Here is an 18029-nt window from a genome sequence, read left to right as displayed (position 1 = left end):
ACTACTATACACTATGCAACCTGTAATCTGCATGTTCCCGGTGATGTGGATAATAAGGCAAGTCATTTGCTTTACTCATAATAATAAGCAGAAAGCTGACTAGGTTATGGGAAGAGACTGTATGTAGTCCAAAGCAGGATCAAAGCTGAACCACAGCAGAAGCTGGGAAGCTAGAAGCTGGTATTTATACAGCATCTGTAGACTCTGACATCACAGCCAGCTTAAGAACACAGCACTAACATGGCCCCAGGTGATCGAGTCCAGCCTCGTGCTGTCACAGCCAGCCACATCACATAATCTACTTCCTGAATCAATCAAATCCAGGACCTGATACCCCCTTACCATCTGGCAAGGACTCTGGACATTACTGAATGTAATGGAGGCTGAATGTATAGAGGCTCCCCTGGTGGCAGCAAACTCCCAGTGAGCGTGAAGCTGTCAGAACAGGTTCCTGCATCAAGCCCTTCCTTCACCCTGTGATAGGGCTATGGCAAGGGGAGGAAGACATCAGGGCGCCATGACCCTCAGCTGGCACACAGCCCTTCAGGGACTAGAAAGTTAGAGACCTCCTTAACTTCTCTAATGCATACCTAGGTTGAGAAGGATGCAGACAGGCAATCTCAGAATAAAGAACCTGACTCTTCAGTGCCCAAATTTTGTGAGCTAAATAGAGTTCATCTGTAGAAGAAAACTGACCTGAATATCTCATTGCAGACTGCATATGCTTCCTGAGTAATGAAATCACCACAGCCTGGGCTAGAGCCTCAGCCAACACAAATGGGTACAGTGCCACTGAAGTCAATCTTTCTGAACACTTTCCCCTAAACTCACCTCTCTGGGGTGGTAAGAAGAAGACCACTGTAGATCCTGGAGAGATCACGCAGATTAAATATGTAATGAAATTTGGAAGGTGTTGGAGGCAGGTCACGGACAATCATTTTGTAAAGTTCCAAAGTGCAGGATGTCAACTTGTCAGAGATCATCGCGATAGATTCATTAAAAGCCTACAAACAGGAAAAAAGAAACAATTCTTCACAGGTCTGACCAGGGAGAAAGGTGTTTCATCAAGCATCACCTGCTTTCCAATCCCTTTATCCCTTCTTGCTACACTTAATATAATATCACTGCAAGGCAGTATTTTTTTCAGTAATTAATTTTATAACATAACTGGTGCATCTTTCACTTAGACCAGTCATTTTAGTACTTTGACTATGAGCTACGGAGCAAGGACCATATTTTCCACTCTGTTTGTATAGTGCCTTGTATAGTGAATGCCTACTTCTTGGTGGGTGGGTTTCCTTTCTGATTTTAATAAATTTTTATTTAGCTTCAACCTTTACATATTAAACAGACTGAAAACCCTGTTACATAGAGAAAGGAAAGAGAAGAGGAAAGCAAAGGGCCTGTAAAAGGATCTAAAATGCATTTTAGATCCTTACTGGGTTTTTGGTTGTAGCTGTGTTGGTCTGAGGACATAGGCAGGCAAGGTTCTTTGGGTAGACGCGATATCTTTTATTAGACCAACTGAGTAGCTGGAAATCCTTACACAGGCTAAATGCCATTTAGTTTAACATGACTAAAGCAAATCAAATTGAAGTGGCAAAACAGTTGGTCACTATGGATACTAAGCATGATCAAAATACCCACTCAAGTCAATGGAAGGAACCTGGTGATTGCAGAGGGCCTGTGGACTTAAGGTGAATAACAAGATCATCTATGTTATTATACTTGTCAATACTGACAATCTAAAATTTAGCATTATTTGCTACTACAGCTTGAAACACCCTGCTAATTACACTGCTATGGGACCAAACAGTACTCTTAAATTAATGTACAGAACTCTCCCTACTTGAATGGAGATCCATAAAAGTAATTACCTGTACACACAACAGTCCCCACCCATGCAAGGGAAGGATGGAGCATATACAACAACAGGGATAATCAACCAAAAAAAGAATTCAGGTTCTGCAATTTTATGTTTAAAATAACAATAATCCTGTTAAATAATGCAAATTACCGCAGTGTGGCCTTTCAGGATGAAGGCATAAATCAAATGCAAAGACTGCTCAGAAGGGAAAGGTACATTGAAAACACTGAAGAGTGAAATAAAGCGAGGGTCAACTTCATTACGACCTCCTCCAGCCTTTCCCATAGCAGCAATAAAGCCAAGGTCTCGAAGAAGCTTACAGTTCATCTCTTTACCACGATCATACACGGAACCTTTTTCCAACAGCAGCTTCAACAAGGCAATTGGCTGCTGTGTACCATATTCATCAACCTTTGTAAAGCAAAAAAGCCAACACATTTAAAAGACAGCTCTTATGAGTTTCCAGCTACTACAATGAATGCATAAATAATTAGCTCCAAATGTAATGCATCATTATTATATCTGAGTGCTATTTTGTAGGCTTTGGAGACTGAATATCCACATTCAATTTTAACTCAGGAGAGGAAACTGCATCATTTCACTTACGTGCAATACACATCCACTTCTTCCCAGCTCTTACAAGAGGTACGGTCTGGTTCTCTTAAGAAGCCAGGTCCACTAGCGTCAGCTGGGAAAAGGTCTTTTGATATGGATTTAAGAACAAGAGGAAATGGAAATCCCACTACCAACCCCGCCAACAAAAAATGTGCATTTTTAAAGTTCAGGAGTGATATTATAACAGCACTGCAACACCCTATGGTGCCCAGTAGTCCAAGCCTTCAGGTATCTTAATGGACAATAAAAATGCAGCTTGTTGTGTGTTTTCTTCTACTGCAAACAAGTTGGCACTTACCCTTGGCATATTCATGTCATCCATGAAAACCAGAAGGCGCTTTCCCATAGGGGGGCCATAAGTGTCCTTTGTACGTTTCTCTACATTAGCTTCTAAGTTTCTCTGAATGTCCATTGATGTTGTGCGTGAGGAGAAGTTAATTATTAGCAGCAGCTGCACAGGAAGATACAAATGATCAACATGGATTTTTAGTAACTTTTTAAGAGTTTCTCAGAAAAAGTTTTCTATATTCAACAATATGGGGAACAATTAGAGCACAAGATAGATGTGAAACACTACTACAGTTTAGCTATTCACTTAAAATATGGATGGTTTAAAAATATATATATTCCATTTGGGAGCCCAACCACATAGCAGAACAACTACTTGACAAACATGTTTTCTTATAAAAAACTGAATCTCAACAGAGATTCTCAACAATAATATAGTATGTTTGGTTCTAAAATACCTCATGTATCTGGGCCCAGAGTGTACACAATTAGAACCCTGTGTCCATGTGCTATCTCAAAATCAAAAGAGCTGGGTATACGTCTAGGTCTGTCTGTGGCGATCCAATGACAGAGAGTCAGGGTCTTGAATTGAAATGCAAATGGAGGAATTATTTCACTTATCACTTCAATGCAGCCACTTCTGGGGTGAAATACACCTACTAAGCCACACACAAAATAAACAGGAAGATACCAGTTTGTCAACAGCACAGAGGAAAAGACTACCTACATTAGTGTCTTGGTTCAAGCTTTTTAAAAAGTTTTGGGTAGTTGCTGTCTTAGAAGTTCCAGATTCACCCACAAGGACAACAGGCCGTTTGATTTTTACCATCTCTTCTAACAACCAGGTAGTGCGTGTTGTATCCACAGTCGGAACTAAATAAGTAAATTAAATTAAATTAAGAACAAGTTAATTTAACATGCAACACAGCTGGGAGGTTCTGCACATGTAAAACCCTACTGGGTGGGACCCATAATTTATTAATGAACATTTGCACAAAGATGTACTCCAGACCATCAGATCAGTACAATATTTAATGAACAATCTCTATTGTACAGCCTTCTCACGGCACCATTTATCACAGAACTTTTCTTACGTGTGTTGAAATCAATACATTAGAGATCCCTGTGCAGAGATCCAATGAAAGGGTCATGAACCACGTAAGCCACTTAACTCCCTCTTTAGGAGGTAGAGCTGAGACTTACATGGCTCACAAGCCTTTTGCAGGGCACCTACCTGCAGAGATGAATCTTGCGCTATGTGAATCAAAGGCAGGTATGAGGAATAGTTTTAAAGACTATGTAATTATCTCTCTCAGCAGTGAAGTTAACATGCGCTCGCTGAATTGTTACTATAAAATAACATGCGTTATTCTGTCATAACTGTAAAATTCATTGTCACCATTTTATTATATTCATTATGGGTTCTTTTCCTAGCCTATTTGTGCTAGGCTTTTGTTACTGAATCATCAGTCTCCTATTCTTTTATCATGGTAGCTATATAAAGTACTGTTCCTGATGACACTTGAAAAGTGAACCATGAACGAAAAAAAGATTGTATCTACCCTTTGTGGCTTCTCTAATACAAATAAAGCCATCCTGCCAGTATTTTTTGCTTGTTCTTTACTCTAAGAAGTAGTGTGAATATTTTAGTTCTCAGCATCCCTTACTTTATTCAGTGGCTTTGGCAAAATGCTTATGGAATTTGAACGGTCACATCACAAGGGGTAGAACCTGAATAGCTGCTGATCTCTGGGGCAGAAGGGGCAAGGCTGTCTAAGGTGCACTCTCTGGGTGCCTATACACGTGCTCGGAGGTGGTGGAAGGTGTTTTTAATTAGAGAAGTTCCTGGACAGCCACACTAAATAAAACGGCTCACTGTCATGTGTATTAAGGGCTCTCCCCACACCCCTGCATTTCAAAATGGCCGTAGGGGCACTTTAACTAAAGCTCATTTGACGAGGTTTAATTAAAGCACCCCTACAGCCATTTTGAAACATGGGGGCTTAATACATGTGATGATCAGGCTATGCTGGAGCATTCTAATTAGACTCCAATCAAGTCTGCTAACACAAAGCAGACTCAATCACCATACAACCCTACCCCCTTCTGAAAAGCTCACTTATTATGTCTTTAAGCAAGAAAAAGAAAAGCAAAGACTAATATTTCTATAGTGAAAAGCAAACAGCAATTTAAGGTTGCATCATGAAGGAGCAGGAAATGGCAAAAAAGTTTTTGCATTATGATTCATGTTCAATTTCTGAATGAAACATCCCACAATAGAACTGTGCATGGTATTTGCTACTAGAAAACTACAGATTAGCAGATTTTAAGTTAAAGGAGTACCAGTGTTCTATATTAGTCACCCACTTACCTAGAACATCAATAAATCTGCCTTCTGGCTTGTGAAGGTATGCAGGAACTAGCTTGCTCCAAGGCACCCACTTCTTTTGACAAGCATCAAAATGAAAGTCATACAAAGTTGGCAACTGACCTGCAGGATATGATGAGGTTTTTATTTAGCAATTAAAAGTTATCTGTGGTACAGAGGTGCTTCTGAAAATACTTCATTTGATTGTGTTAAATGTAAAGGGCACCACCCTGCATGAAGGGTTGTGACCCAGGCCTCGTAGACTGGGAAAGGGCATTAAGGTAGGACTGAGTCCCTCTTACACCCTTCCACTCTTGGACTGCTTTGGGAAGTGGAAAAGAAGAGGCTTAAGCAACCCTGAGGACCTGTCTAAATCATGGCAGTCTGCTCTGAGCCACAGCACTGGCTGGCACCTGCAGAGCTCCTTCTTAGCACACTTAAACTGGTCTTAGGGTATGAGGAAAATATAAATGAAAAAGCCATGAAACAGAGTTGCTTCCGAAGCCCTGAGGTCCCAGAAATAAAAGATGGTGTCAAGAGGCTCTTACCCCTGTCTCCTTTCTTGATCACTGCAGACAGCATCACTAACTCACCTGCTGCTCAGATCTGGGCATTATCACTTTTCTAGGACCTGCCATCCAGGCTATGGGTCCCCATGATTCCCAGCCAACTGGTTCTGGAGAGAATCTAGTCACTGTTTCTTGCTACAGGCCACATGACCAACCAGGCTCTTGTCTGACGCCTTTCCTTCACATGCGGGGAGAGGCACCCATCTACCCTTACCCTGAAATGCCAGTGCTGAGATGCCCCTGAGCTGCACCCAGACAAATGCTCCCTCTGAGGTCTGGAACACCAGGCTTCTAAAATAATTCTCTCCTCATCTAATCTCATTCCTTCTATGAGTGCAAGACCTGCCAGTGTTTCAGGCTGCACACACAATACGAAGTAGACTTTACCATGTGATACGGGCATGGTCTGATCCATTCCAATTGTTTTCTTTAAAAAAAAAAAGTGCACCAGAGTCAATTATAATGGCAAAGTCCTACCTGGCAGTTCCCCTGGCTTAGCCAAGATATTCTCCTCATGAACAGTTGACATAGAGGATATTCGTTTGACACTTTCGTCAAATTTAATTCTGCCTGCATCAAGAAGGCTGGCACCTAAAGAGGAATACAGAGCTTCCAGGAAATAGCATTCCAGAACATCGGAGTCATCAGGCTCTCCCACTACTAAAGCTTCAAGCATCGTTGTCAACTGCACTACCTGTTGGAGAAGATTGCAAAACAGTAACTTGAGAAGACGTACAGAATTTTGATGACTTAACATGCCTAATTTTCTTTTCTTTTCATCCCTCTGTAAAGTATTTTGTGAGGCTCTGTCTGCATGCATGCAGGTGTCTGTAAATGCAGGTATTAGTTAAAATAAAAGAAAAATGTTAATGATCAGATGATCATCTCTCTGAAAGTGGAAGAAAAAGGATGTTGGCCTGCCTGAAGATAATATCAAGAAATTCCTCAGTCCCATCAGGAACTCTATTAATGGAACTCTGAAATAGTTACTTACTCTTTGGGCATGTCTCACTCTTTGGGTATGTTTATGGCATCTGAATAAACTGTGGGGCTTATTGCTCCAGAGTTTATTGCTCCTGGGCACACCATTTGAACACATACCTGGGAGCAATTCACTCCAAAGCAATAAGCTACACTATTTATTCAAGCACAGAATGTGGAGCCAGGTCGGAGCAGCCTCAGCTGGCAGGGGGCCCGAAGGTCAGTCTGCCAGCCTGGGGCTGCTCCCCCTGGCTCAAAGTGCTGAGGAGGGGCTGGCTGGGGCACAAGGGATCCTCAGCACAGGACTAGCCAGCAGGCAGCCCCCACACTGAAGCACTTTCATGCCCCAGCCAGTCAGGCAGCAGCATCTACACACACACTGATGCAGAGCTGTTTACTCCACAGCAGGACAGTACTTATATTTACAAGTACTATCCTTCTGTGGAGTAAATTAGTTTACTCCAGCCTAACAGAGGTGCACGTGGAGACACTGCAGCTAATTAGTCAACTGCATAGTAAGCATCTTGTGTTGATGCACATTCTGCAACTCAGATTCCTCTCCTATTGAAGCCATCTTATTCAATACTCATTATTTCTTACCATATTTAAATCTGTTTGAGGGACAATTGTCTTCAGCTTCTCTCCTTGTCTGCCATCTACAATTCCTTCTACAATCAGGTTAATAAGGTAGGGGACATATTTTTCAAACAGTCGATCTAACTCAACTTGTTCTTGCTGAGGAAAAAAATGACAATCATTTAACAACCTAAAAAGATTAAAGGCTGATTTATTACAACAGTGCCACCTGTCTAACTAATTGTAATTAGTCTTGGATACTGTTACTTTTTATAAAAATAACTAAACAAGCACCTTAGTGTTATGAAAGACCACAATTTTTTACTTGACTTATACTGAAAACATAATGGTGATAAAGACAGCTACTTGGACTTTTGACAGTATTTACTCTTGATAAAATCCATCAAAGTCATGGCATAGGGTTATTCTAAAAGTATGTCACTCTATATCAGAGGTTCTCAAACTACCACTGGTCCGGCAGCTCCACTCACGTGGTCCACAGAAACTTTGCAGAACAATCAAAAATATCTATACTTGTAAGGTAAGACTACTGATATTAAAATATGAGTTGCATGCTTTGATTTGTAGAACAAAAAAAAGTTTATCAAGTGGTCCTCCAATACCCTCAGCAATTTCCAAGTGGTCCGTGAAAAAAAAGGTTGAGAACTACTGCTCTATATTATTTTTTTAGAATCTATTTTTGCCTTGGTATAATATAAAAAGAACCTTTCTGAACGTATATACACCATTTTGCATATGGAGACATATGCGTATGTATAGGTCCTGGCTTCACTATTTTTAATAGGAACCATTCTACTCGTGTCAGGTTTTGCCTTTGACTCTGAAAATTAGATACCAACCACTAATCTGTTTTTCTCTACCTGCTTTCACAGACAAAGCATTAAAAGTCAACAAGCCCATTCTTCATCTCTAAAAAAATTTAGTAACAGTGACCTGAAAAATAAGCTCTAAAGAAATTTAGCCAATCACGGTTTCATTATAAACGTATTTACACGTGCCTACAGTTCTGTATTTAATTCAAATAGTGCCTTCTAAAATCACTTTTGTAACAAAAATAGCCATTTCCTACCTTGTTACCTCTTTGTTTAATCCATTTCTCCCAGAAGGGCTTATACTTCAGGTTTTTAGGATCCACAAAAACCATCCCACAACGAGACACAGTGGCAGGAGAGGCATACTGTAAGTCTCCAACCTAAAAAATTAAGTTACATCATAGCCATAAACAGCTCCTGTTTCTGAGAATCTGCAGACCCTTTATTTGCTAGTAATGTTACCTCAAACAACAGAGCACAGTGAGCCTGAAGCCTGATGCGCTCCCCATTTGCCAACGTTAACAGCTTATTATCATCCATCACAGAATTCATGTTTTCCACCCAGAGTGCATCCACATCTCCATCAAATAAAATATACCTGTTAACACAAAACAAGCCGTTGGACAGCAATTGATCTTTCCTAGTTTTCTGCTGTGTTTGGAAATGAAGACACAGTATACCAGTTTATTTCCTTTTTAAGCACCACCATCATCAAAAATCCTAGCACAATATGAGGATAAGGATATTACTTAACTCTAATGGAAGAGTTTCAAGGAATCTCTTGTGCTTTTGAGTCACCTGCATGATACTTGCACAGGCCGTTTGACTAGGTAACCTCCTGAGATCCCTTCCAACCCTAATTTTCTATGACTCTATGACTGTATGATTCTATCACCCATTAACAGACTCCCAAGCCTCCACAGGCTCTATGCATTCCAAATTTGCATTTAAGGATGCAAGAGACAACAATTTCTTAGGGTGGTGATCTTTTACTGGACCAACTGCATAGTTGGGATAGAGCTAGACAAGCTTCTGAATGCAAGGCATTCTTTTTCAGTTCACTTCCTGGACCATCACACCTACAATATCACTCTAACACTACCCTTTTGGGGATGCAGAAGCTGTAGGATGCTCCTGCCAGTGTAAGAAAGGAAGACACTTTCCTTGGGCCTGATCTGAAGTCCATTGACCTTAAGAGTATAGGGAAATCTGCATCATGCTTGGAAAAAAAGCAACTGTGAATGTTTGGCACCAACAGTGATAAGGCATGACCTGAGTGTTATAAAAGTTATGGATGGAGGAGGGCAGGGATGAAGAGCCTGTGGGAGATCCATCGAATTGCCCAAGGCCGACCTGCCGCTGGCAGGCACAAATGATCAACCACCTTTTCTGGGACTGCCCATATGCCAGGGAGGTGTGGAAGAAAGTCTGTACTCTCCTCCTGGTGCTGACAGGTTTCAGAAACCTGAGCAGGGAAGCAGCTCTCTATGGGCACCTGACCAGTCAGCCAAGGACCCCAACAGCTTGCTTTGACCAGTTTGTATCCTGCTTCAGGTATGCACTGTGGAAAACCAGGAACCTGCTCATAAACAGACACTCAGACCCCAAAGTCGAGGACTGTATTAAAATGGGACTAAGTGAAATGTACTGGTACTAGAGGAAGACAGAAAAGGAAGATGGGACAGAAATGGCAAGACTTCATCTGGTGGGGCCTGGCATAGACCTTTTCAGTAGACCCTCTAAGGAGCACAGTGGGTGGAGGTACAGGTATAGAGATAGGTGTGCAGGTGCGCAGTTGCGCGGTGCGAACTGTGTAAGTTTTCTTGCTGCCCTTGCTGCCTCAGGCAAATCATTTAGCTTCTCAGCTTTAGTTTCCCCACCTGCGAAATTCAGACTTGTGCAGATTAGATACTTTTTTCAAATGCTTTCAGTGGGAAAAGCATTTGCAGTTAGCAGCCTTCCTCATGCATATAACACAGGGTCCTCAAATGTAATAGTGAGGTGCAGCTGCAGAAGAGGTGCCTTAGTGGGAGGTGGGGAGAGAGTTTTGAATCTAAAAGGGCTGAGAACCACTGCTCTAAGGGCAGGGTTATTATTTGGCTCTTGACTTTGGGGGATGAGGCCTTCCTTTTCCTTAGGATTGCACAATTCAGTTGCATTAAATATAAAAGGAAGCAACTTCATAATGTTCAGAATAACTAAAACTTGCTGATCTCATTTTCAGCCCCAAAACAGTTACCTTCGCTCTTTCTTATCTGTTGGTTTGTTGATCTCTCTGAAGATGTTTGAGAGAACACCGTCTGTCCAGTCTCGTGTGGTAGGGTCAAGAATACCATACAGCTCGATCACACTCATGGCTTTTGGGTTCAGTGTATAAAGCTTTGTCACTAATCCTAACCTAAACAGAGATGCATTAGAAACAGTAGTGTTACCAAGATCCTGAACATCCCAGGTTAAGCCTTTACACACTAAGCAGAAATGATGGCTGGATCGAGTTATAAGGAAGATCACAGCATAATCGCACAGGACTGCTATTTCATATCCTGATTCTCTTGCACAGCTAACTCTGTACTCACTTGGTTTGGGCCTGGCACAAAGTGTTAATGACAACAGATTTTCCGCCTCCAGTTGGTCCAACCACCATTGTAGTGTGACGAGTTAACATTGTCTCATACATTTGAACTACCTTATCCACCTGAAAAACATATATTTACATTAACTTAGATACTGGTGCATGCATCTCATATGGGCCAGACCCTCAGCTATAACTGGTGGATCTCCACTGACTTTAAGGAAGCCACTCCGATTTCCACCAGCCAAGGGTCTAGCTCTTTATTTACAACAATAATTTTCAACGTTTCTCCTACCTGGACTGGTAAAACAATATAACCACCTTCTTCCAGCACTTGCTCTACAGCATCATTGAAGTTAGGGTAACGGACTCGAGGACAATCCAGGCCAGGAAACAGGTCAGAGATCAGGCCAAGGAAAAGGGGTACATCTTCAAACACAAACTTCGGAAGATTCATATCTCGCAGTGCTCTCATCAGTACCAAATCCTAGACCAAACACAGAAAGGTAGAGCTTCTGTAGAGAGCCAACCAATTGTCTAATGCAGTGGTTCTCAAACTTTTTCTTTTCGTGGACCACTTGAAAATTGCTGAGAGTCTCAGCAGACCACTTACTAAACTTTTTTTGTTCTACAAATCAAAGCACACAACTCATACTTTAATATTAGTAGTATTACCTTACAAGTACAGATATTCTCAATTGTTCCACAACCTTTCTGCAGACTACCTGAATGGAGCTCATGGACCAGTGGTGGTCCGTGGACCAGTTTGAGAACCTCTGCTCTAAGGCATAAAAAGCTTCAAAAACAGTTTGAGAGCTATCATCCAATTATTTTACCAGTTTTAGTTATCTAGGGGTGCAGGTAGCAAACTTTTATCTCTTGACATCAACTATTATAGGACACAAAAGCCACTTCACTGGGATTAAGCTGATCAGTTTCAACTGAGATATTAAATTCCCTTTGTTTTTCTTATATTAACTGAATTGCCCAAATGTGAGGGGCTGAAGTGTCCTAAATTACTGATTGCTTTTTGAATTAACAAAGTCTCAATCTTAAAGTAACTGCCTGCTTTACTGAAAATATTCAGCCTGCAAACAGTCCTTGAGGGCACTTTATTAAAACCTGAATTCTTGCCAGCACAATGTACAACTAGAGATGGATTCTGTGTGGAGCAATTTTTCTGTCTGAGCAGAAATTTGAAGAACTTCCCAGAATGTTATAGGAGTTGCAGCCCTAAAAGTAAGCAAACCTTGAGATATAAAATTCACGCTGTGTACACTGAAAACTGGAGGGTTTGCCTCGCACATGCAAATATGCCATTCAGGGATACAATAGGTTTGTGCACGTTATGGGAGCACAGTTGATGTGCCACACTCAGATTTTTTGCCCCCATGTTCATTTAGCCTCTGTATTCTAACATAATAAAAGCCTTCGCCTGTCTGTCTGTCTGTAATGCTTTATTTGCACTCTGATTTGTTGTCTCGGCAGCCAATCACAATGCTGACTGAAACAACCAATCAGAGTGATCCAAGAGTGTTCCAGACAAAAGGCAGTGGTGGCGGTGTGCTGCCATGATGGCAGGGATGGAGGCGAAAGAGCGGGAGGCTGGCCTCATCCCCCCACCCCAGCCCTGCTCCCTGGAGGTGGCAGCGATGGAACAGAGAGAGGTGGGGGCGAAGCCAGCAGCACTGGCCTTGCACCCCCCAGCCCTGCTCCCTGGAGACGGTGGCAGCACAGGGTGCTGGCCGAGGGGGACAAAAGGGATGGCAAGGCGAGCTTCCCCCACCCCCCTGCTCCTGGAAGGCAGCGGCAGCGCCCCCCACCATCATTCTTAATGGGCAATTGGCTAGTCCTTGACATAAATGCTAAGACTTTCAAAAGCATAGGAACTGTACACACAAAACTATGAGCTAAACATCTGAGTGTCTACAGCTATCCCTGCTCTTATCTACATTTTGCTGGTAATGTGATCTGCACATACTGACAGCCCCTTTCTTTAAGCCCTGCGCAGAGAGGTAGTATGCAAAGGTGATGAATCTGTTAATAATGAAGCTGAGACATGTATGTCACTGAAAGGGCAGTGCTTCCATTGCTGAGGTATGACAGTTGTTGCAGTTGCAGACCAAGCATTTCCAATATAACCACACACAGGTTATCAACAGTCTGTCCTGGCATGATGAAACAGAGCGTGTCTACCTCACTGAGGTCAGGTGAACCTCTCTTCAGCTCTCCTGCCATCACTAGTACTGACTTCAGGGCTCGTAGTCCAAAATCATAATGATGCTGTTTAGAAAGTTGTTCTTTTGCTAATTTGTACAACACTGTCATCTTTTTGGCCAGGCTCTGTTTGAGGGAGAAGGTAGAAAACCATAAGCACATTGCAACCCACACCGAATGCCTACCCACTCATTTTTTTATACTTAAGAGCGTTCTTCCCTTACCTTTGCCAAAAGGAACCCTTCAGAAAAGAGCATGATTTCGCAGATTTGCTGAAGATCTGGTACAATCACAACCACAGGTCTGAATAAAGCTTTTACAGACTCGGGCAGCTCAGTACGGCCAGCATAACCAGGATTCATGGTAATAAAAATGCCCATGCGTCCATCCAGGGAAATTTCCTGCCCTTCAAACTAAAACATAAGCAAATGCCAAAATTATGCTGACTTGTAATGAAAAGAACCAAACCCATTTATCATAGAAATACCACTTTGTGCTTCTCTATTATACCTTCTATCTGGGGATCTTGAAGCTTTACCAGCACCAATAAATTAAGCCTCACAATATCCATGTTAGTTAGGTAGATGCTGTTGCCCCATTTTATAGTTGGGAAAACTGAGCCAGAGAAGGTAAAGCCCATGGCTCAGCACCTCTGAAATTCAGACCAAGTATACCCAAGTGCCACAAAATTACTTGCAGGAGCAGAAGCCCTCAGGTCTCATGGTATTTGCACATTCACTGACACACCAGGACCAAAACCAGCCTCCATTTTCAGTAATCTCATTTTTTTGATATTTACCTGAAATGTTTTTAGCTGATTCATTAGAGCATTTCGAATTGTCTGAATCTGAGAGGAGATGACTGAAAGCACAGAAGCATCTATGCGATTAAATTCATCAAAGCATCCCCATGCACCACACTGGGCAAGACCAGAGAAAATTTTACCAACTGCCTAAAAAACCAAAAAACAACTCAGTGTTAGCACACTTCGGCATACATTACATCAATACAGGACTTTACAAAGCCTGTGAAAACATATCCAGGAAAGTCATTGTAACCTTCCTGCCCACTACAAGTCCTATTAATAGGCTTATTAATCCAATACTGACATGCTTGGAAGCTCATCAACTAGCCACTGAATCTGAAGATTGCAATACAAATCCAAAATTTTAAACTCAAACCACTTTAGGAATTTATAAAAGGCAAAGCATCGTTTACTATATTTAATTTTCAATTGGCAAGGTATTTATATGTAGCCAGATGCTTCCAAAAGGTGAGAGCAAATCCATCAGCCTTGCCATTGCATGAAACGGTACTGTGGCCAGAATGTTGTTACTGAAGAATATAGCATTATAACTCTTACTTTGAAATCCATGCCTTCTCCACAGTTTGTTACAACACACAGCAAACCAAGAGCTTTGGCCAGATCTTTGGTGGTCTCTGTTTTCCCTGTACCTGCTGGTCCTGCAGGTGCTCCTCCCAAAAACATGGACAATGCCTTTTGGAAAAGAGCCAAAAAAGCAAGGCTGAGTAGGGATGAAGGTAACACACCACAGTTCATCTCCACCAAACATTTTAAAGACAAGTTTGCACAATAAAAACGGTTACGTATGCTCATACAATCCACAAGATAGAATCATAGAAAATTAAGGTTGAAAGGGGCCTCAGAAGGTCACTTAGTCCAACCCCCTGCTCAGAGCAGGACCAGCCCCAACTAGATCATCCCAGCCAAGGCTTTGTCTAGCCGGGTCTTAAAAACCTCCAAATATGGAGCGTCTACAACCTCTCTGGGTAACCTGTTGTGTTTTACTACCCTTCTAGTGAGAAAAGTCTTCCTAATATCTAACCTAAACCTCCCTTGCTGCAATTTGAGACCATTGCTCCTTGTTCTGTCATCTGCCATCACAAAAAACAGTCCAGCTCCATCCTCTTTTGAACCCTGCTTCAGGTAGTTGAAGGCTGCTATTAAATCCCCTCTTAGTCTTCTCTTCTCCAGACTAAGCAAGCCTAGTTCCCACAGCCTCTCCTCATATGTCATATCCCCTAGTCCCCTCACCATTTTTGCTGCCCTCCACTGAACTCTCTCCAATTTATCCACATCCTTTCTGTAGTGGGGGGCCTAAAACTGGACACAGGACTCCAGATGTTGCTTCCCCAGTGCTGAATAGAGGAAAACAATCACTTCCCTTGCCCTGCTGGCAACACTCCTACCAATGCAGCCTAGTATGCCACTAGCTTTCTTGGCAACAAGGGCACACTGCTGGCTCATATTCAGCTTGTTGTCCACTGTAATCCCCAGGTCCTTTTCCGCAGAGCCGCTGCCCAGCCAGTCAGCCCCCGGCCTGTATCAGTACATGGGATTCTTCCACTCTAAGTGCAGGACTTTGAACTTGTCCTTGTTGAACCTCATGAGATTTCTTTTGGCCCAATCCTCCAATTCGTCTAGGTTAGTCTAAATCCTAGCCCTACCCTCCAGCATACCTACTACTCCCCCCAGCTTGGTGTCATCTGCAAACTTGTTGAGGGTGCTCTCTATGCCAGCTTCCAGGTCATGAAGAAGACATTGAACAAAACTGGCCCCAGGACTGATCCCTGGGGCATCCTACTTGATACTGGCTACCAACTAGACATTGATTACTACCCTCTAAGCCCGATGCTCCAGCCAGTTTGCTATCTGCCTTACAGTCCGTTCATCCAGCCTGTACTTCCTTAGCTTGCCTGAAAGAATGTTGTGGGAGACGGTATGAAAACACTTGCTAAAATCAAGATACACTACATCCACCGGTCTCCCCACATCCACAGAGCCAGTAACTTCATCATATAAGGTAATCAGGTTGGCCAGGCATGACTTGCCCTTGGTGAATCCATGTTGACTGTTCCTAATCACCTTCTTCTCCGAGTACCTAGAAATGGATTCCTTGAGGATCTGCTCCATGATTTTACCAGGGACTGAGGTGAGGCTGACTTATCTATAATTCCCTGGATCTTCCTTTTTCCCTTTCACTATGTTTGCCCTTTTCCAATCATCTGGGACCTCTCCTGATCACCATGAGTTTTCAAAGATGATGGCCAGCAGGTCTGCAATCACATCAGCCAACTCCCTCAGCACTCCCGGGTGCATCCCATCTGGCCTCATGGATTTGTATATGTCCACCCTTCCTAAACAGTCCCTAACCTGTTCTTTCACCACTGTTGGCTGCTCACCTCCTCCCCAAACTGTGCTGCCTGGTGCAGTAGTCTGGGAGCTGACCTTGCCTGTGAAGACTGAGGTGAAAAAAGCATTGAGCACTTCAGCCTCTTCTGCATCCTCTGTCATTCGGTTGCCTCTCCCAATAGTACAATATAGTATATGTACAAACAATAGTGTAACTGTTCTAACTTTGTCCAGGCGTGGGTTAATTAAGCACAAGCTAGCAAATTACATGAGATTATAATGGACTTTACACTATTATCTAAACTGAATTACCTGAGGTCAAAGAAAATGGCAATACCCACTCTGAAACCACCAGAAATATATTTCAGTGAAATATCTCACCAAACAAGTTCCTTAACGTATACCTGTGTGAGGGTTAGGTAGATACGGTCTGTAAGGGGAGTGATGACCAGTCGTCCATTCAAGCCCATGTATTCATAACCATAGGAAAAAGTGCCAGTGCATTGACGCACATTCAGCTCATCTGGCTCCCGATCCCAGTAAAAACGCAGTTGGCTTTCCCATTCAAATTCTCGAGCTTCTAGAATGCTGTAAAAACAGAGTTCTTCAGATACAATGAAATGCTATGAGAATAGTGAATCCCTAGTGTGTTCTCAGTGCGGCAGTGGATTACCTGTCTCTCACAAATGTATCAACTATATCTCTGGCATGGACATCAATAATGAGAACGGTGTTATACTTTTTACGGTCATTTTTACTCAATGGCTTTGTAATTCGTGTAACCAGGGCATCAATCTGCTGATGCATTTTTCTGGCATAAAGTTTCATGGCCTGTTTTTCTCCCTTCTTCACTTTGCGGAAGACATCTTCTACCTCCCAAGTCCACCAGATCTGATTAGCAGCAAGAACCATCATGCCCTCGTACAGCAGCATCCAGTCAACCCTGTGGAGAAGAACCAAACACATGCAGTCTTTCCATAATAAGCAAAAATATTCCACTTACCCCAGTGAGTCAAGAGTCAAAAGACACAAAGCTAGTCTATGAATACATCTTATCTTGAAAGTTCATAAAATGATTCTTTACACTGAAAAAGCAACTGCTAGTGTCTTAACAGTTGTCTCACAGTTAGTATATGGAATTCAAATACATATAATTCCATTTACGCAATCAATATTCTAAGTTAATTTTTCAGATACTCATTTGGAATACATAGAAATAGACTTCACTCTTCAAATGTAGAATTTAAGCAGCACTAATAGAAACTATAAAGGCAGCATGTGCATTGCTTATGCATTGGGCTAGAAGCTAAATGCATAGGAAATGGGTAGCAATACATTTTTGCTGGGCACTTAAAATATTGTGTGCATGCACACACACCACGCACATGTAGACAGAACAGGAGTAGCCAATAACATAGGGAGTTTCTACAACTATTTTCCTATTATATAGATTTCAAAAAGTCAACTGCACTACAGGAGTTATGCTATGGTTCATTAACTTCACCTGCTTCTATCTTCACAATATCGGAAAATGGCTTCTTTGGTTAAAAGTCTGTTTGTTCTTCTCATTTCAGCCAGAACGGCTGTCATCCAGTTCTCAACTCTGCCTTCTGCTGCTATGGCTCGCCGGAACTCCATCACTTCTCCTTCAGCTGAAATCATTGCTGTTGCTATTTTTTCATTACTGTCACCCTCCCGAAACCTCAGGGACGCAATGTTATCATACATCTGAAACATGAAGCAGAGGAATACAGGTGTTATTTGCACTAGAGTACTAAGAAATAAGGCTCCTATCTAACTCCTATCAGCGTTCACACGAAAACTTCCCTGGACTCTAAAAATAACTAAATCAGGCTCTAAGGGCATGTCCAGATGAGTATGGACATTTGGTTCCCTGGGGACAAGTAGTGGTGGCGCACCTTGCGCTGCCGCTATTTGTCCCTGGGGAATACCTGTACGCTTTAGTGTGTGGCAAGTTACCCCAGGTGG

The 18029-nt window shown here is 42.3% G+C and overlaps 1 protein-coding gene across 1 annotated transcript in view; it reads right to left on the bottom strand.

Moving 5' to 3' along the window:
* DNAH10 (dynein axonemal heavy chain 10) overlaps positions 1–18029 on the bottom strand; it is a 79529-nt gene that overhangs the window by 30711 nt on the left and 30789 nt on the right. The window contains exons 30-48 of the mRNA XM_006263700.4: positions 17545–17768; positions 16714–16983; positions 16445–16628; positions 14250–14384; positions 13686–13838; positions 13111–13299; positions 12866–13012; positions 10965–11156; positions 10674–10792; positions 10337–10495; positions 8560–8695; positions 8355–8477; positions 7289–7423; positions 6185–6401; positions 5142–5261; positions 3498–3643; positions 2781–2933; positions 2018–2278; positions 832–1004 (exon numbers count right to left, since the gene is read on the bottom strand). Coding sequence (XP_006263762.4) covers positions 832–1004; positions 2018–2278; positions 2781–2933; positions 3498–3643; positions 5142–5261; positions 6185–6401; positions 7289–7423; positions 8355–8477; positions 8560–8695; positions 10337–10495; positions 10674–10792; positions 10965–11156; positions 12866–13012; positions 13111–13299; positions 13686–13838; positions 14250–14384; positions 16445–16628; positions 16714–16983; positions 17545–17768 — 3236 coding nt within the window. The remainder of the gene's footprint in view (positions 1–831; positions 1005–2017; positions 2279–2780; positions 2934–3497; positions 3644–5141; positions 5262–6184; positions 6402–7288; positions 7424–8354; positions 8478–8559; positions 8696–10336; positions 10496–10673; positions 10793–10964; positions 11157–12865; positions 13013–13110; positions 13300–13685; positions 13839–14249; positions 14385–16444; positions 16629–16713; positions 16984–17544; positions 17769–18029) is intronic.

This window comes from Alligator mississippiensis, chromosome 10 (assembly GCF_030867095.1).
Source record: "Alligator mississippiensis isolate rAllMis1 chromosome 10, rAllMis1, whole genome shotgun sequence".
Classification (NCBI taxonomy): Eukaryota; Metazoa; Chordata; order Crocodylia; family Alligatoridae; genus Alligator; species Alligator mississippiensis.
This window is presented reverse-complemented; position numbering and strand designations above follow the sequence as displayed.